Source organism: Pavona decussata, unplaced genomic scaffold (genome assembly GCF_977016875.1).
Source record: "Pavona decussata unplaced genomic scaffold, jaPavDecu1.1 SCAFFOLD_58, whole genome shotgun sequence".
Classification (NCBI taxonomy): domain Eukaryota; kingdom Metazoa; phylum Cnidaria; class Anthozoa; order Scleractinia; family Agariciidae; genus Pavona; species Pavona decussata.
In genome coordinates, this window is record NW_028145480.1 from 5,060,001 (window position 1) to 5,080,000 (window position 20,000).

Sequence of the window (20,000 nt, forward strand, 5' to 3'; positions counted from 1 at the left end):
AAAATTTTACAACTGCTCGTGCTCGCAAAAATAAACACACTGCTCGCATGCTCGCAAATGCTCGCAAAGACCATTCGATACCCCTCAAGTTATTAAGCTATTAAGAGTGTCCTTATTCCGGTAAGGCACCGTGCTGGTTGCATCCCGCCAGAGAACCCCTCAAAAATACTAGGGAGGAGGTGTACCATTCTTTACAGGGCACTCAATTGATACGTTCCCGTGTATAAAAAGGAAACTCCTTAGAACTCTATTGGTGGAGTTGGGGGGTAGAGGAAAGGCAACACCTCTGATATATGTGTTGGTGCGTCGGTGTGGAGAACAGGGAGCGAGTCGCTCGGAAGTTTTGGGTCGAGCCTTATGGATAAGGGACAGCGATAGCCTCGAATTTTTGCTCAGTAGCTGTGTCCTTGTGGGTAACAAGCAACCTTCTAGGTCAGATGTTCAGCCTAGGGCTCAAGCAGCCAACTCCATCTTATATCAAAATGTTATTTTGGTATCCTGTTTAAGGACGGTGCCTACTAATAGAGAAGTATTTTTGCGCGGTTTATCACCATGCGGGAAAAGCAGATCTTAGTAGTGACTATTGAAACTCAAAAGTGGGGTAACCGCACATTTTTTAGAGATAACTAAGCAACAGTCATTCTAAAACACAGCAAAATACAAAGCAATGTATGACACATTTTTCCAAATTGAAGCTTTATTATCTCTGAAAAATGCATAGTTACCCTCAATTTTCTTTTTGGATACCAAAATCACTTGCTAAGTTCTACTTTCTCCGCATAGTTTTAAAGCGCGCAAAAATATCCCTGCATTTGTGGGCACCACCCATAGGAAACCCGAGTATCTCGAAATGCACAGAACGTATGCACAGTAACAATAGTAGGCACCGTCCTTAACACCTGATCTAACTAAAATATTTACCCTTTCTATCTCAGGCCAGTTAGTAACATCTATCACAGTTCGGTCAAACGTGATTCAAAAGCCACAATTGGTTTTGTGCGGCACATACCCGTATGTTATTACTCTTTCAAACTATAAAGACCAAATCCCATCCTCGGCGAACCATTGACTGATAGTGGAGACGATGAAAAAGTCGAAACGGGCGGGAAAACATTCGACGAAGAAAAAGTTATTTTAATTTTCCTCCCTCCTCTTGTTTGTCTGATATTTTCCGCCCGTTTCAACCTTTTTCCTCGTCCCTACTATCTGCCCCTGGGTCGCCGAGGATGGTCAATTCCATGTTCCACTTAAACCAACAACATTCACAAGTAGCTTTACGTTCATGATTATAAATATTAAGCTCTTGATGGCAAAATGTGGGCTCAAAAAATGGTAACATTGGGAAACTTATCCCTGTTGGGTTCGGAAGGGTTAATATGTTGGTAACTAATTTTTTCGATAGGTCAGCTAGCATTTTTGTCAAGCCAACAACAGCTCGTAAATTCTGGAAATAAGACTCCCTTTCATAAACCTCTGAAACTTAAATTTTTAGCAAATAAATGCAACGGATTAAAAAGTTACTGAGATGTGCCTTTGAAATGCCAAAAAATGATGTGGGAACACAGTAGACTACATATTAAATATTTTGCACAAATGTTCTCGTTGGGTTCCCTGTTAGAATGAGAACGAGAATTTTTTTTATAGTATATTACATTTTGGAGAAATTATATCATCTTTTATTCCCTGTGTAACATAAATTCCTAGCGATGGTGGAATTAAAAAAATGTATGAGCGGCTTGTGTTGTTGCATGGCTCAAGTATTTTATTTAATTTCCTTCCCTTAGTGTCTATATGTAAATCATTGGTCGTTCTTTTGAATTTTCAAAGCTTTTACTAATTTGACAATATGTACGGCTGCCGGTGACAATTCACCAAAGATCACGTATTACTGTTCAACACATTGTAAAACTGCCCAAATAAGGTCATGGTGTACTGAATATTAGTCGTCGATACACAACAGATATCCTGCGATATACGTTATTTCATGTGTCGGGAAGATGGTGGCGGGTCTTGTTAGCGTGCTCCGAAATGGCGAGGGCCTGGGTGTAGGTAAGGTGTATATCCTTCTTAGTTCCTGCATAAGCATCCGCGTCTTTAACTGCAACAAGTGTGACCAATGCAAGAGAGTGGCGTCAGATTTAAAGACTGTGCGTATGCCTTGTTGTTGTAGGCAGCGGCGAAGAGTCCCTTTGTAAGGAATTTACTTAGAACCGCCGTGGACTAAACGTCAGCATGCCGCCTGCTCTCTTGGTGTCGTTGTACAGATTTGGCCAACTTCTGCAGAACAGACAAAGGATAAACGTTTGAAGCATGCACAGATAATAAATTTTTCTTCTCTTTAGAGATAAGTGATGGTCTGGTCATAAGACGTTTCTCCGGTCATACAAGCACTTGACGATACCGCGTTTTACTGATCGAGGGTAAATCATACGCTAAGAATTGATCAGTGTGTGTGTCGGTTTTCTGTAGACACTGGTGGTGAGGCGGCCGTCTGCTTTACTCGAGACTGACGTGTGTAGGAAGGCGAGCATGCTGTCTATCCCCGTCAGTCTCCATGTTGAAACGGATTGACGGCTGCTCGCTGTTAAGATGTTGCAGAAAGTTGCTAAGTAAAGCACTGCTTTGACCAGGATGGTGAAAGTTTGATCTACTATTACAAGGCACTTCCATATCTTGGGCTTCCAAAACGGGTTGCTATTGCTCGTTCTTCAAAAATCTCCATGTAAAGGTTAGCAACAATGACAGAAACTGGGCTACCCATAGGTGCACCTTCCTTTTGTTCGTAGATCGCTCCATTATACCGGAAGTATGTGGAACTCAATACGAAATCTAGTATGTCAGCAATTTGACCAGGTGTTAGGGTGGTGCGATCAGCAAGGGTGGGCTCATTCTTCAGCTTCTCTAATGGGGCCCGTGAAGCACCTCCGATGGGGATGATGGTAAACTACGACTCTACGTCGAATGACACCAAGGTCTCGACCGTGAAGTTACAGGATCGGAGTTAGCCAGTTAGCCAGTTAGCCAGGAAAACAGACAAATCATAAGTAAAAGTATTGATGTACGACACGATAACCCTTAACGGTATGCCGGCCTTGTGGATCTTAATCAATCAATCAATCAATCAATCAATCAATCAATCAATCAATCAATAAATCTTTATTTAAACACGGTAAAATCCATCAAGAGTATAAAAATTAGAAATAACCTAACTATCCTAAACAAAATTCAATACCTAACTGCAACTAATCTAACTAAAACCTGTTTTTCATGAATGCCGTGTATACTAGTACTCCAACATTAAAAATGAACATTAACTAATCTTTTAAATTGACTAAGAGATTTAGCTTCTCTCACATGACAGGGTAGGCTGTTCCAGAGAACTGCTCCGCTATAAGTAAAGCTGTTTTTCATGAAATACGGGACAAATAGTTTGTTAACAGAGTCCCTCAGGGAGTAACGGGTTTCATTTCGTTTAACAAATTTAGATGATAAATATTCAGGAACAAGACCATTTAAAGACTTGTATACCATTATGGATTTCTGTATTTGAAATCGTGGTCTGATCCTGCTTTAGACGGCCTCTGACAAGTGGCCGTTCCTCTTTAAGGTGAGCAGCTCCTCCGTTAACTTCAGTCACGCGATCTGTACGATCTATGTTAGGAGCTGATACTGATCGCACGTTCTAAATTAGCGCTGACATCTTAGAATGTTACGCTTCAGTTTCCAAGGCTATACCGGCGCGGACTTTTTAGCGGGGAGGACCATGACGTATTCGTCCTCTTTTAGGCTCTTCAGGTTGTTTAAAATCTCCTTCGTAATGTCAGGAATGAGTGATTCAGCCTTTTGAAGGAGCCGGGTTGTCGACAGCTCTTCTCACTTTGTTTGTTAATTCAGCTAGCAGTAACTTTTAATGTTTTTTGCTCATACAAGTGTTGCTTTAGTTTTCTTGATTACTTATTGTTCAATTTTGGGGCTTTCCTGAAATTTTGGGGAAATCCAGAAATTCAAGATGGCGGATCTAAGATGGCCTCCATTTGGCAGCCATCGCGCAATTTCCACGTAACATGACATCATCACTTATTGTTGCGGACCTCAAAGGAAACATCTTTGGGCGTACTATTTATCCCTTCAGACATAAAAAGGCCCGTCTGACGCAACTTTTTGCATTTTGCAAACATCAGCATACTTCAATTATTAAATGTCGTATAGACAGACGATCTTTCATGAAAATATATATCTTATAACAATTTGGATTAATGCACCTCGAGCATCTCCTATCAGGTTGAGGTCAGTAACCTATTAAGGGAATGCATCCTCAAGGAAGGAGATTGGAACGCAAAAGGTTCCTCGTGCAATCTCGTTCCCCAGAATTCTTAATAAACAATATTGCCAGCGGTTAGTCGCCTGGTGATCAACCGCTAAACAAACAGCCTGAAGACTCTTGGTACAAGACGAACAGACGAGAAATCTTGTTCCCAAGGCCCAGGCGGGTTTTAGGTCAGGTGCTGAGGGGAATGAGATTGGTACGAGAGAGGAGAGGGAAGAGTGAATCTCTTGCGCACCACCCTGATCTCGCCATATAAATATTGAAGCCGCACGCTCGGCGAGCTAAACAGGCTGGAGCTCTGTTTTCAAAATCGATATATAATCACCTTAAAATCCTATAACGAATCACTGGTAATTTACATGGGTGATTTAAAATCGCCAGCAATTTTAGGCCTAATTTCAGATCGTCTCACTGTGAAATACTGGTGGTGCGATTTTTTTTGTTGTTGTTGTTTTTTTGCGATGAAAGAGCGCAAGCGATGCCATCACTGAAGGATACTTAAGATACTTAAAAGATACTTTGATATGTTTATACTCATATTGCAGTAAGCTCTTCTCTACTAAACTGCAACAAAGTAGCAATCGAATGTTTGATACGTCGCTTTAAAATCGCCATAAGTTTTCAGTCACTTGAAAACGGCGCCATCAACAATCGTCGCTAGAATCGTTGCCCCTATCGTTTGTCAATCTCAGGCTCTTTGGCCAGCGGTTGGTCCCCAACCGCTGGCCAGAGAGCCTGAGGACTCTGGGTACGAGATCGATCGTTTGTGCAAACGAGGTAGGCAACATACGTCATCGTAACACAAGATATCAGACATGAATTTACAACCCGATATATAAATAAATAATTAGTTACCAAAAAATCCTCAGCAATTATTCAAAACAAATGGCTGTGTTTTAACTATTTTCGAGACGCTCACCCCAAACGTATCTTTGACACATTGCCTGGAAATGTATCGACGTTTAAGTGCGCCGGTCAACTTAAGCCTGTTCCTAGTGAAAATTAAGGGAGCTATTTATTGCTTCCAAAGCGCGGTATGTCCTTCATCGTTTTCAGTTGTCATCAAGTCAACAGCGTCGTCATTTGCGCAACAAGGAACTGTAAAGGACATGAGGAGAGTGAAAGAAGGAATCATACAGAGCAGAAAGTCTTGTAAATCTTGTTCGTGACATGAGACAAGAAGAAAGGGGTGGGATAAATCATGTTGGCAAGAATTTGATTTCAACAAATCCTTGGTATCGAGAATTCACTATGAACAGGATGTGGAGACTGAGTCGAGTTTATGGTAAGTTTCTACAGGTTAGCATCTTATCTGAATATATATTTACTAATGATGTGACTCAGAATATCGCCTAAAAACAAAACAGAGGTGCGGCTCGAGCTAAGTCTACTGATCTTACCGCTGTAGAGCGTATAATGATTTTTATACTCAGTATTAATAATTCAGTAAATTGCGTAAGATCCCGGAAGTATAGCTCTTGATCCTGTATTTCTAATTTTCTTATTTATTTAGCGTGAGTAACTTACCATTAAAAAGGAACAGAAATTCGTAACTGTTGTTAAACCTGCTAAGTTAAAAATATATCGACTGTATCGATTCGCTTCAGTGTTTGGTGCCAGTTCCGTATCAATCGAACCTTTTCTGTCGATCGACTCTCTTATTAACTAGATTTGAGTTAGATTTGCTTCAGATGAATAACGTTTCTGGTGATTTGACGAATTATCAACGGATTTGGGAAAGTTGGTATACGTCTTTAAATTATCGATTGAATTTATTCAAGAAAGGCGCTTCCTGCCAAAGAAACACCGAACGTCATGATAAATATTTACTCAGTGAAAATTTTAATAGAAGGTGTTGATAACAAGGAAATTAGTAGACAGGACATATTTATGAGGGCAATTATAAAAGTAAACAAACACGCTACGAGCTGAACGGTAACTTGAATAGAAATAATAGATTTTTGAACCCAGATCAAAAACAATCCATAATGTAGAGCCATTTTTGATACAGCGCCCGACTTGTCTTTGGGACAATTGAGTCTTTCAACAAACAAGTCAAATTAATGTATGTTTTGTACCTTAATTTTTCTTGTAAAAGAAAACCCTAATAAGAAATCTCTGTATTAACATTTTCCGGATCTGAAAATAAAATTGGAAGTATCGTGAATACAGTGTGTTGAGAAATTCGCTTTTCATAGGTTTCTGAGTGTATCAGGTTAGCGAAAAATGAAGAATGCCTTGAAAATGCCTCAAGTATGTATGACAGTCGTGAAGACAATCAAATGCAAACTTAGGCAGTCATTGAAATTATCGCTTCACTAACGATCTAACATAAATCTCTACTGTCGTTGGCACCAAGTCTAAAAAGGTTGTGGAAGGCCAAGAAGCATTCAACGACGAATAGTTTTGGTAAATAACTGATGTAAGACCCAAATCACCTTAAACATTTGGATTGAATTGCGGCCGAGAAAAACTAGCGTTTACTTTTGTTTCTGTAACCTGCAACTGTAGTGACTGTTCAATATAATTCCTTTTGTCTCCGAAACACGAGGAAGCCGTGAAGAGAACGAAATGAGGCCAGCTAAGATTTTCGGAAAGCCAACGGCGGCTTGGAAATTCGGAGGATTAAGCGAATGCTTCACTAAAACTTTTGGCGAATTTAAACTGAATACAAATAAAGAATCCTATCGAACCGATCAAACTGAGTTAGCGTACACAGATGTCCCTTTTGACGGCCCAACACAGGAAACGTTTTTTACACTATTTTCTAAATATCATCGGTTCTCGCCCGATTCAAATGACGATCCCGTGGCCGTTATCTTTTACGCGCAACTTTGGCTTCGATCGACAGAAAACGAAAAATAAAATAAAATAGACCTTAATTTTTATCGTACCGTGAGGGTGTTTGGGGATAGTTGGTGCTATGCGGGAAGTGGATTTGTAGATACCGACGATTGCATAGGGCAAATAACTTTTTTGCGAAACCCATCAAAATCGGTCAAAGAAATATGGCAAAAACTAGCTCTCTCAGATAAGTATTTTATTATCCCGATATTATTATTATTATTATTCCGTAGTCATGTACACGGTATAAGCGACGTAAAAATTAATGGTTCTCAAGCAAATCCGTCGAACGAACTCTTCTTAGAAAAGTTTTGCTTATGTTTTTAATGACTTCTTCAATTTGTGTATTTAGTCGAAAAGGGGGAACAACGTTTAAGCACTGGAAGGACTGTGGATAAGTCAGCTGAACCCTACTCACATTTTTAAATCAGGCTGCAGAGAGTGGATAATTCAAAGGTGAAATCAATTTTGCGGAAAATTTAAAGTAAATGTTTTTGCGTAAATTCATTACTTCAGTTTTTACTTCCTGGAAGCAATGATAACGATATATAACAGCGAAAGCTAGAACATACGGAAGCAGGGTGAAATATATTAATCGCTTTAAGAAATAGCATGCCCATAGTGTGTGGACAATTCTAGCAACATTATAAAAGTAAGCATGAGCCGCTGAATTGGGATTATTGCTCTCGAAATTGAACTGAAATCAGTGCTGATTAAACATTTGTTGCAAGAAAAAGCAACCAAAAAACGTTATTCTTATTGAATATTAAAAAGCTTTATCACCCAGCCAACCTTGCCCTTGACTCATGGTAAACAACGAACTTGACAAAGCACGAATAAGAGTCAACAGGAAGAATGAAAAATTCTAACACTAATGAAAGTTGCTTATCGTTCCTTCACAGTGACTTGTTCAAGAAGTAATTGGAACGGAGAGGCGACCTTCTTCGTCGATTTCAGGTTTGTCCTTTCACTTGGTTTGCTCTCCCTTAACCAGTTGTTATCGTTGGAAACTGATTATAGATTTAGCTAAAAAAATACAAAATTCTTATAGTAAATAAGCTTTAAAGCTCACTGATTTTCTTCAAACTCTAGTCATCTTCGACGAAAAACGACCGATAACAATTCATGCAACTATTAAAAATAGAACAATTCGTTCAAAAGCGCGCTGTTTGAAGACATTTTTAAATATATATTTCTATTACTTCAGTCGAACTCTCTTCAGGACAATGTCGTAGGTCTCGTCAACTTAATCATGTGAAAATTCAGGCGGGATTACACGGTTGGGAATTTAAAATACCCGATGACCAAATAGCTTTCAATTGAGCACCAAAAGTTTGTGCCCGATTTTAAACTAAAAATTCGCGGCCGTTCGCATTATTTTCTTTTAACTGAAAAGTGAGAAACTAGAAACTATAGTTCATACAAAGGAAGGACAAAGTAATGAAAAAAAACGTAAGTGAAGAATTGAAACAACGGACGTCTGTTACAATCTGCAGCGTGCAATAACGGGGTAACAAGAAATATAAAAGGGAAATGGCTCTGGAGATGAAAAATAAAAAAAACGTTTCATCGGATGGGTTACTACAAGAATGAAATCTTCGAAAAAACAGGGAAAATTAAAGCAAAAATTGTTCAATGTAATAAACTGATTGGGGTACAAGGGCGATCCTAAAGATTTCCGACTTGCTGTTCACAGTCTTCATTAAGGTGATCTTTGTTTGCTTTGTCCGTAGCAGATCAGCGAGACCAACATGGCGAGTATTCCAGCCTTACTTGTGATATCACTCCTGGTTTATTTTTCCGCAGCAGACAACAAAACTAATCAACCATCTAAAAACATGGTAAGCAACTAATTTGCTACATCAGTAAAAATACAGTATAATTTCTGTGGAAAATAAATTAAAATGACACTGACTTCTTTACACATTACATAGCTGATTCATAGCATAAACACCGTCTTTTAATGATGTAACTAAGAAACGTAACTAAAAATTTAACTGAGACGAGCACACAAAAACGGTTACAGCTATCCAAAGAAATAAAATGCCGCACTAAATATTAGTACCAAAACTAAATTAACATATTGACATTAACATTCTCATTTCTTGTTCCTAACTAGCAATCTCCTCCCTTCTGGTATTGTGGCATTCCCGGCATGCATGGCAAGCCTGGTTCTCCTGGCTTACCAGGTCGAGACGGACGAGATGGCCGTGAGGGAGCTAAAGGGGATCAAGGAAGACAAGGGGGGACTGGACCCCAGGGACCTCCTGGTGTCGAGGGCCCGGCTGGTAAAAATGGAAAAGATGGTGCTAAGGGAGAGCCTGGTGTCCGGGGTCCTCCCGGGCAAAAAGGGCAGCGCGGAGAGAGTGGAGCGAGTGGACTTCCTGGGACTCCAGGTGTGACGGCTTTTAAGAACTGGAAGGAGTGCGCCTGGAGAAAGGATGATGGCAAAGATCATGGTCTGATCAAGGTGAGGGCTGGCATGAGATAATATCTCACATTAAATCAACAAGGCTATGAGATCATCACAAGACTATCTACATTTCTCTATAACAATAAACATAAATGCAGAAGAAGAAGAAGAAGAAGAAGAAGAAGAAGAAGAAGAAGAAGAAGAAGAAGAACAAGGAAGAGTCATCATTGTTCAGTTTTTCGGTTTTTTCATCCTGAACATTCCGACTTTTTTCCAATATATACGTTATCCCTTTCTTTCTTTGTCCTTTTCCTTCATTTATTTGTTTTCATATTCATTTCTATGTAATACAGGATTGTGTGTTCACCAAGAACTTCTCGGACACATCCCTCCATGTTGCCTGGACTGGCAGTCTTACAGTCTATGGCTGCAAGTCCTGTTGCAAACGCTGGTACTTCACTTTCAACGGTGCTGAATGTTCAGCTCCTCTTCCCATTGATGGCGTAGTGCATTTGGGCAAGTTAGCACCGCAAGATCCCCACCGCGTCCGCCATATTGAAGGGCACTGTAACAACATCCACAAAGGAAAGGTGCGCGTGGGATTCTGGGTCGGTAATTGTCAAGGGACTGGAGAAGCTGACGCCTACACGGGTTATAATTCAGTGTCCCGGATCTATGTTGAAGAAGTTCCCAAAGCTCAGCCTTAGATCTTCAGCCAGAATCTACAGTCCTGCAAAAACGCCTTAAGGGGACTGTAATGATTAACATCTAATTATAGTAGTTAGTTGTTAGATTAAAATGATATTAAAATGTTGTTGTTTTTGTAACTAGAAGCCAATCATCATGCTGTTGTTAAATAAAATGCAGGATTATTCTGAAAAACAATCCATGCGTTCATGTTCGTTTGGTTGTTTTGGAGGGGGTGCTGCTGTCAAGTTGTCATTTATTATTTTTTCTTTTCTCGTAATTTTTAAAAAAATGCAATTGTTAGGGAAACCTCGGTTGTAATGTAACACACAAGGTTCGTTGAAAAAATCACATTTAAGAAATCAAAAGGTAAATCGTGTCCAAAATTAGAAAAATGGGAGCAGTCGATGCTATAGATTGATTATGGATGAATGAAAGTGAAATTAAATTATTGGAGTATATTACTAAGCAGCAACACGCTATAATGATAATTTTGAAGGACTATGCTGAATTTGACTGCAATTGCCAAAGGTGGAAAGTTACATCGTATTGGGAGATTTTTAATTTGCTATAGATGTATTGAACTACCTCCACACACTGACCCCAACTACAAAATTTAAGCCTAAGACACCAAAAGGATTCATTTGAGCCGGTCTATGAAGTAATAAAAAAGAGAAATACCAAGTTAAGTTGTTAGAGCAGCATCTTGTGTTGTTTACAATTCCGTATTGTCTTGTTGTTGCCTTACCTTTTGATTTGTCAAATTTTGTGTCATTTTTGACTTCAGAAAACTAGGAGTTTCCTTCAGTTTTGAGATCATTTGTACCTTACTGCACACGAAACAATTATGAGCTAAATTTCCTTAAGTTTTCATGAAATGATTTTGTGACAATCGGTCAGTAACCGACAAGTTGAAGTGTCCGAATTAATCTATCGGAAACTGATCATGACGCTTTGGCGATATAGGAGGCAGCTTCTTCTAATAACGGAAAAGTTTACAGAATTTCGAGTGAGAGTGTAAAGGTGGAGCACAGGGAATCCCTCGGAATTTTGGGTGGGCTGTTGGGATCGGAGTAAGGCAGAACACGTCCCACAACTAGAACAGCTATTCGAGTGGGAGTGGGCTAAAAAATCCCTACGATTTGGGGTGAAAGTGATCTGGTAGAGCACAGATAACATCCTGAAAATTTAGGTTGGGGTTGTGGAGTGATAAGGACATCTGATGAAGTGTTTACCATAAGAAACTGAACAGCTCTGTTCTATTAGATCGCAACAAAATCGCAGTCGATCGCGAGTCGCTTTCAATTCGCAGCGAAAACTCCGATAAGTTTCCTTCTCACTAAACATCGGCGCCCTCAACAATCGCGGCTAAACTCGTTTGCTATAATCGCTCGTGTAAACGGAGTTATGCCACATACATCATCATGAGTTAAGTGTTAGGAAACTCGACGAAGCACAGCTTTCCTCTTGAACACAACGTTTAATGGCCATTAGATATCAATATACAACCTTTTGACGTCCGAGCGAGGTTACAACACCTTCGATTTACGAGCTACAAAGACGCGAACAAGGGCACGTAACTTACACAGCTAACTTACTAGGGTAGGGTAGGGTAGGGTAGGGTAGGGTAGGGTAAAGTAGGGTTAATCATAGCCATAAGTCCAGCCACTTACGTTTCTTAACTACCTTTCCAGATCGGGTGCGACGGGCTGTAATATCCTCCCCATCTTGTCCTCCGTCGAGGAGGACAACACGGAGTCTAGGTTGAGGAGCAGTAACACTCTGAGCGGGAACAACGTTCGACTGCAACTTCTCCCCACCATGTACAGGAACTTCTTCTTCATGACTGGCTTGTGGGGCGGCTGATTCTATTTCCAATCCATGAAGACAGTGTACAGGCCTAGTTAGGATGCACTTTTTGTACTCTCACTGTGGCAGTTCGTACAAGTCCGTCTTTGCCAAGGTGGACCTCTTCAACTCTACCTAGTGGCCAGTTTCCACGAGAAACGTTATCTTCAGAGACCAGCACGATATCGCCTACTTGAATCGGCGCTGTCTCCTTCTGCCAGGAAGCCACTTCTTCTGCCACTTGCTTCTCATCTTAAGCTGATAAAGGTACTCTTCCTTCCACCGCCTCCAGTAGTGGTTGAGCAATCGTTGGAGATAAAGATATCTTTTCATAACCCGCTTACTGGACTCTTCTAACTAATCCTCTTCAGCGTCAGGTAACTGTTTAAGCGATCCGCCAATGGCAAGATGAGTAGGCGTGATTGGTAATGGATCTCTGTTGTCGTCACTTACTGGGGTCAGAGGTCTGGAGTTGATTACACCTTCTATCTTGATGAGAGGGGTATTTAGCTCGTTGAAGGAGAGAAGTGCTCTTCCAAAAACTTTGCGCAGTGGTTCCTTAGCTGCTCTACAAAAATCTTTTCCACCATCCGCCTCTCCATGGCGAGCGTTCTGTGATGAATCTCCACTTAATTCCTTTAGCTGATAACTCTGACTTGATTAGATCTTGATCCAAAGTGTCCCACAGAAACTAGCTCTGTGACTTTGGCTGATCATACAACTTCTTGATCTCTCTACTTGCGGCTTTAAAGATTTTGGCATTGTCTGACCACACCGTATGGCAAAGACCTCTGTGATTTTTCATGCGACTGAGGCTTGCAGAAATTCATCTGTCGTTAGTCCATTTGCAAGCTCCAAGTGAACAATACGCGATGTTGCACATATGAACACACATACGTTTGCTTTCTTGACACTTGAGCCCTCCTTTACGTGTAAAGGTCCAGCAAAGTCAGTACCAATGTGTGCAAATGGTAAGGAGGTTGACACTCTTTCCTCGAGTAGTAATCCCATCTTCTGTTTACAAGGACAAACTCGCTGTCTTTGGCAAGGCATACATCTTCTGACACGTTTGACCTCACTCCTCCTTGGGTAAGCCAAATCATCTGTCGTAGTACAGTTTCTGGACCTGCATGCAACATCTGTCTGTGTACATCTTAAATCAATTTTGCAACTGCTGGATGTCCATGTGGCAAGATTATTTGGCGCTTGTTCTCTTCAAGAAAGTCGGCGAACTGTAGTCTTCCACCTACTCTAATCACTTTATCTTCTTCGTTGTAATAAGGGTCTAGCTTTAGGAGGCCGCTACTACTGGGTAGTGTTCTTTGCGGCTTTCAACTGCTCGTATTCTTCTTTAGAGACCTCTTCTTGAACCCACACGCAGCACTTAAACTCTACCTGCTTCATCTCCTCAGCTGGCAAATCGGTCTCGTCTTCAACAACTATACGGCTCTCAGTACGTAAGCGGTTACCCTGATTAACTTCATCCACGTTCCATACCGTGACATATCAAGTAATGCCTTTACTACAACTGCGGCACAACCATGGGTAACTCTTCTTTCCTCTGCGCATGATTCAGGGACGGTATCTTCATTTCTCGGCTGAGTACGTTGAGACGCACAAGGATGCAACAACCATGGGGGTCCATTCCACCACAGCGTGCTTGAAATCATGTCACCACTGGTCAATCCGCTGGACAACAAATCTGCAGGAATCTCTTTACTAGGACAATACTTCCAGTATTCAGGGTCCCATGTTGACTGTATTTCTGCTACTCGGTTTTGTACGAATGGCTTCCAGCAAGAACTCTGTCCTCGGATCCAGTGAAGTGTTACCATGCTATTGATTGGAAAAGTCTCTGCAACATATTTCAACAATCTGGCATTCACTACTAGCGGGAAGCTCTAATCTTGGAAGTGACACTGTCTTGATAGGTACAACTCTGGATCTTGACATTATTAGCTGTGATGATACCTGACCTTCCTTATCGGTTATACAATCCGGCTCCGTACGCCTTCGGGGAAGCATCTCTGAAACCGCGTAGTTCGATCTTATGGTCAGGGGTGATGCCACTTCCAAAGCAACGGGGAATGGTCAGGTCTTTGAACTGCAAAAAATCTGATTTCCAAGATGACCACTTCTCTTTGGTGTCACTGTCCAATGGGTCATCCCACTGTAGTCCCTTCCGCCACAGCTCTTGAACAAGGATTTTCCCTCTTACAATGAGGGGCGATGTCAGTCCCGTTATGTCAAACCTTTTCGATGCTAGACTCAGTACGCTTGTCTTTGTAATTGGGTCAAGACATGAGATGATGCCGCTTGGTGCCAGGAATCAGAAGCAGTCAGGGGTCAAGTCCCTCAACACACCAAGTGCCTTGAGCGATTCGCTTGAATCAAACTTTATTAGTGGCGACGAGGCTCACTTAGCTGGGTCTATGCTATCCATAACAAGCTTACCCACTTTTTCAACTTAAGCGCTGCTGTAAACATGATCTCTGACATCTCCTGTTGAGGTTTCAAGGCAAAGCAGTCCGTCTCGGCTCCTGATAAGCAGTCGTCCACATACATGTTTTGTAGAATTTCCCTTGCAGCATCAGGGAATGTCTCTGCCTACTACTTGGCGTGATTGTGCACGGTTTAAATTGCAAGACATGGACTAGAGTTCACTCCAAATGTCAATCTCTGCATTCTGTAGACTTTGGGTGGTTCATTGATCTGCAAATCTTTCCATAAGTGCCGGTGTACATCTTGATCCTTTGGTGCAAGCTTCACTTGAATAAACATCTTCTCAACATCTGCTATTAGGCCGATTCTGTAGGTACGAAAACGGATGAAAACAGATGCTAGGTTAGGTTGTCATGCGGGACCGGGAAGGACGCAATCGTTGAGAGAAACTCCGCCCTCTTCTCGTGTGGAGGCATGAAATACAATTCTGCACTTTGTTGTCCTTTTGTCTGCGCGGAACACTGCGTGGTGTGGTAAGTAAAGGACAATACCATTCTTCATTTCTCTGCTCATGTACTTCGCCTGCAAAACCTTTCTCCTACATATTCGTTGATTACAGCACTGTAGGCTTCAGCTTTAACAGGATCTCGTCCCAGCCTTCTTTCGATGCTTTCGAGTCGTTTCACAGCTTTTTCACAATTGTTCTCCAGTCTTGGGTGATCCTTCCTCCAGGGCAGTTGAACTTCATAGTTTTGTCCATTAAATTTCAGTCCTTTGTTGAACTCAGCGACTGCATATTCTTCCTCTTGAGACATGGTTGGATTTTCAGCTTCAGTAATGCTAATTACTTCTAGTTCCCAGAACTGTCTTAAACTCGTAGTGACTTCATTGCCCTCTATCACAACCTTGCTACCGCTGTCTGAAAAAGTGTCTCCTTCACATACGAGGTAGGTTGGGGTGAAGTCAATCCGCTAAGGGTTCTATTCGTCACGTGCTGCGGTGAAGTACTGGGTACATGCTGAAGTGTAGAGGTGATTGGATACTGGGATGTGGTTGCTAGGGGCTGGCCAGGCAATAACTTGTGACGATATCGACAGCAATTTGCAACTGATCACTTGGGTTGTCGACAAACTTTGGAGAGATGCCTGTAGTTGCTAGGCTTTAAACAATTGTAACACAGCTTGCTTTCTTGGACTAGATTGCATCTTTCATCCACTGACTTCTCATTAAACAATGCACAGTTTGGTGAACCATGATCTGCTTTATAAAAAATACAACTTGGATTATTTAACGGTGGTCGTGCCTCACTGAACAAAGCAGAAACAGTTGATACTCGTTCACGGTCACTTGTATCGGTTTACGCTGACTTCTTGCTTTCATTTCTACCCTTACTGGAACTACGATTATTTGGGTAAGTGTTGGTGTGAAGGTCTCTCTCTCCTGCCTCTTTGGACACAACTTGTCGATTAAGAAACTTAAGAGTGCCTGACCGTGACTTTCGAGAATCGCTGGCCAAGCTTGAAAAATCGAAACTCCTGATAATTTGCCTGAAGTTTACTTTTGGGGAACTATCTTCGAAAATATTATTTGAATGTTCTGGAAATTTATAGTTTTCGAGAATTTTGGAGAAAACGAAATTACGGGTTTTGCCTCATTAATTATGGAAAAATCTCACTTAATGTTAGCCAAGTTCAATACGCTTGTGTTGAAACAGTACGCAAATTTTCAAAAACGAGGTCGGTTTTGAATAAGAGGATAACTCACCTACGTTCTATCAATGGGACCCATGTAAACTTTTGCAGAACTTTGGAGGGTTTATGGCTCTTTGAAAAATTGACATTTTGAGGACTTGGCGATGAGGTAAAAATTGAGTAAGATTGAAAGTTTAAAATGCATCTTGGTATGTCAGGTATCGACTCGAGAGGAACATTGTGATAAAGTTTGGGTCTTCGTCTGTGATAATATGAAATAAAAAATCTGGGCAATCAATGCACGCGCCGACGAAAACCAAAGTTAGCGAGGCTTCGTTAACAAATTTGCATAATTCGCAACTGTTGAGAAAAAGCTGTTGTGGCGACTCGGTGAAAATATTGACCCAGGCTACCTTCAAATGGTCATTTTATCTCATATTGCATTTGCCTGTTTCGCTTTCTTGTTTAATAACGTGGTAGAAAAGGTCTGGACAAAAAAATGCACGCCATCGGGAAAGAAAATATTCGCCAAATTCTGGTGGGAAATTTGCATAATGCAAATCTCCCAATAAATCTTTCTGCAAAGAAATCTGATTGGGAAAGTTTCGTGAGGAGACTATTTGACTGAAACACTCCATATCAAAGGAGTCCAAACAACCCTTAACTATCCGATTTCAACAAATAATTGTCGAATCTTAACCTTTAGAAATTAATAGTGCCAAACTGATACTCGCTATTGCGTTACCTGCCTCAGGTCAATACCTGTCGACATATTGTAAATAATATAATGCCCAGAAACCAACTTGTGCTGCGAAATTGCCATTTACAACAACTAGAATAAAGACCTTTATTTGCTGGCAAAGAAGCGGTTTTGATAAAAATAAAACGTTCACAGGACACTGGAATCACGTTTAAAAAATACACCCTTGTCAAATGAGGTAAGAAAGTTAGACATAGAGTCGGTCAAAACGAACATTTTTAATTAAATCAAGTTTGTTTAGTGGAATGCTTTTCAAACAGCGAGTCCAACCTTTTTAAGTGGCTTCCAAATAATGATCACTCAGAGGCGGGTCAGTAAAAAAAAAACTCTCTGTTCGTGTTGTTTGATACTGTACCTTCGCAAGCGACTGAAAAACAATGTCAGCCGGCACGCCATACTTTAACGTAATTACTGGTATGAAATATCACACATGCACGAATACACGCTTCAAAACCTGTTTGTCGATTTCCGTGTAACAAAAAAAAATAACTCAGTTTATACTTACAGTCCTCATTGGCTGTAGGGCATGCATTTATCTTTGTTGAATGTCAACAGGAGAAACACGGGTATCTCAGTGACACTGTGTACGTACACGCAGTGCCTACCTTGTCATGTCACGATGAGTGTTACACAATGGCGTAAATTATAAGGGTTTGTATTGGAATTTACGAACGAGTTTTGGAGTCGAAAAGTAAAGGGCATGAATTGAACAAAAATGGCTTACCTTTTTTCCTTGACATGTTGCCAGTGTTTGTGTGCCATATTTTGCCCATTTCAGTACAATTCCAGTGGGTTTTAGGTTCGCTGAAAATTTTCCTTTCTCTATACGGTATCCTACTATATATATCTATACCCCCAAAATCTTGGTCACTTCGGTATCAATAGTAGTTTTAGAAAAAAATTGCAACGTTAGCAACGCAGTCAGTATAAAACGTGAGTCGCACACGAAGAATTGTGGACCACGGACTGGGTATAAAAGAGGTAGTACTAAAAGTATGGAAGGACTATGGACTACGGGCTACGGACCACGGACTGACTGCATGCCCTACAGTCCACATTGGCTGTAGGGCATGTATTTACCTTTGTCGAATGTCAACAACAGAAACACGGGTATCTTAGTGACACTGTATACGCGCAACGTCTACTGCATGCAATTGCACGACATCTACATGATTGTGCACATGGGCTGATTGGTTGATCACGATCAATGATCATCAAACATCCTTTTCCAAATCGAGCCCTGAGATGAATGCTACAAATCTAAAATGCCGGGCTCTCTTCAGCGCGTATTAAAAATTCAGCTGTTTCGCTGAGATAAAGCTAGATTTTATGTTTGCACTGTCGATCCTCACTATTTTATTCCCCGTCCATTTTTTGTTTCTCAAAAACAACAATAAAGGGACAAAAACAACTACCGAAACTTGATTCTCTTTCGTATAATGGTCCGCCCTGCGGGATTCAGATTGCATTCTTTCACGGCTAATCACCAGGTCATCACGGTTCAAAGATCTTTGTTATGCAAATCACATCATATAAAAGGCGCCATGTGGTCTTACGAGTTGTCTTTTGTTCGCGTGCAAAGCCAGGTCATCATGGCTGCTGACGGTGTGTCTATTGTTCATGTCCAAGAATCGACTAGTGGACGTGATGAAGAAGTCAAAGATCAAACTCCGGTTGCGACCGGGTTTAAAGCTTTCGAGTCTAAACTCGATACTTTGACGAGCTCGATGCTGAAAGTGTCGCTCCTTGCTAGCGCTCAGCCGCATATGGCTCTCAACGTTAGTTCTGAGGAAGAGGACGCTCTCCTTGCCGAAAGTGAATTTGACCCTGCCGAAGGCATTCTCCCAGAAGATAGCGGCCTCGAATTGGGCGAGTTGCCTTACGAGGACCTGTTTTAAGACACGGAGGACTGCGGACAGAAGGTGAACGAGGGTGTCGCTAAACGTGTCAACAGTGCTTGCACGAAAAAGCCTGCTAAAGAGCAGTTCGCTTCAATTCAGAAGAAATACCTTCGTCCAGAAAACTGTGACTTTCTCAAAACTCCTCGGGTGAATCCCGAGTTATGGGACGATTTACAAGACAAGACGAAACACCGCGAGTGTTCCTTCCAGGCGTTCCAGAAGAATTTGATTAAAGGAATTACGCCGGTGGTGCAATTAGCAAGTAAAGTTGTCGATGCCAAAAAACGTAAGGAGGATTCTATTCCCTTAAATGATGTTTATGATCTTTCCATTGATGCTCTTACCTTGCTGGGTAATTCTGTTTATGAATTTTCCATGAAGCGGAGGGAATTGTTAAAGTCCGAGGTGGCTCCGGCGTACAAGTCGTTGTGTCATGAGTCGCAACCTATTACTACAATACTGTTTGGCGACGAATTGCCTCAGAGTATTCGCAACATTTCACAAGTTAAGCGCATGAGGAGCGCACAGAAGCCAATCACCCCCTCGTCAAGCTCCGAAGAGCTCCAGTACATCGACCAAACAGCAGTGAACTCGCAACTCCCAAACGCCTATCCTCAGGTAGGTGGCCGTTTGGCAAAGTTTCCTCTTTCTTGGAGTAATCTTGCATCCGATAGTTAGTTTTACAAGCCGTGAGCGGCTATAAGATTGAGTTTGTTTGTGAACCATTTCAAGTTCAGAAGCCAAACAAGATTGTTTTTTCTGACGAAGAAAAGCAATTAATTGACCTTGAAGTTCACAAGATGTTTCAAAAAGGTGCTATTAGGCATGCTTTGTTTGCTCCAAAACAGTTCATTTCTAATTTGTTTGTTATTCCGAAAAAGAATGGTGAGCTTCGTCCTGTAATTAATTTGAAACCTCTCAATGAGTTTGTTCGATATCACCATTTCAAGATGGAGGGTTTAAACTCTCTCCTGGACCTTCTCTCGGGTGCAGAGTTTTTTTACTACAATTGATCTTAAGGATGCTTATTTTACCATTCCGATACATCCGGATCATTACAAGTATTTGAGATTCGAGTGGAACTCGA

The 20,000-nt window shown here is 41.2% G+C and overlaps 3 protein-coding genes and 1 pseudogene across 7 annotated transcripts in view; all 4 read left to right on the top strand.

Annotated features, from left to right (window-relative positions):
• Positions 1 to 8,068: 8,068 nt before the first annotated feature.
• LOC146479835 (collagen triple helix repeat-containing protein 1-like) lies at positions 8,069 to 10,445 on the top strand. 2 transcript variants are annotated; one of them, XM_085110724.1, is made up of 4 exons: positions 8,069 to 8,128; positions 8,908 to 9,012; positions 9,291 to 9,641; positions 9,938 to 10,445. In XM_085110724.1, exons 2-4 carry the CDS (start codon positions 8,923 to 8,925, stop codon positions 10,289 to 10,291), a joined length of 795 nt encoding a protein of 264 aa, XP_084966850.1. In that variant the 5' UTR covers positions 8,069 to 8,128; positions 8,908 to 8,922; the 3' UTR covers positions 10,292 to 10,445. The 2 variants fall into 2 exon arrangements, with proteins under 2 accessions (XP_084966850.1, XP_084966851.1); XM_085110725.1 differs by having other exon boundaries at positions 8,078 to 8,128; positions 8,905 to 9,012.
• Positions 8,069 to 20,000, top strand: part of LOC146479834 (uncharacterized) — a 34,376-nt gene continuing 22,444 nt past the window's right edge. Inside the window, exon 1 of one of the 4 annotated variants that reach the window (XM_085110710.1) lies at positions 8,069 to 8,128. The gene's annotated coding sequence lies outside the window, so the exon portion shown is untranslated. Of the gene's footprint in view, positions 8,133 to 20,000 lie in introns of all 4 variants that reach the window. The other 3 variants (XM_085110705.1, XM_085110704.1, XM_085110707.1) reach the window with 3 other exon arrangements.
• The window catches only part of LOC146479836 (uncharacterized), a 69,408-nt gene continuing 57,514 nt past the window's right edge, over positions 8,107 to 20,000 (top strand). Inside the window, exon 1 of the mRNA XM_085110702.1 lies at positions 8,107 to 8,128. The gene's annotated coding sequence lies outside the window, so the exon portion shown is untranslated. The remainder of the gene's footprint in view (positions 8,129 to 20,000) is intronic.
• Positions 18,439 to 19,591, top strand: LOC146479837 (uncharacterized; annotated as a pseudogene).

Coding starts and splice junctions, on each gene's coding strand:
- LOC146479835 (XM_085110724.1), top strand. CDS start 8,923: ATGGCGAGTATTCCAGCCTTACTTGTGATATCACTCCTGGTTTATTTT. Junction 9,013..9,290: donor ATCAACCATCTAAAAACATG/GTAAGCAACTAA, acceptor GTTCCTAACTAG/CAATCTCCTCCCTTCTGGTA. Junction 9,642..9,937: donor AAGATCATGGTCTGATCAAG/GTGAGGGCTGGC, acceptor TATGTAATACAG/GATTGTGTGTTCACCAAGAA.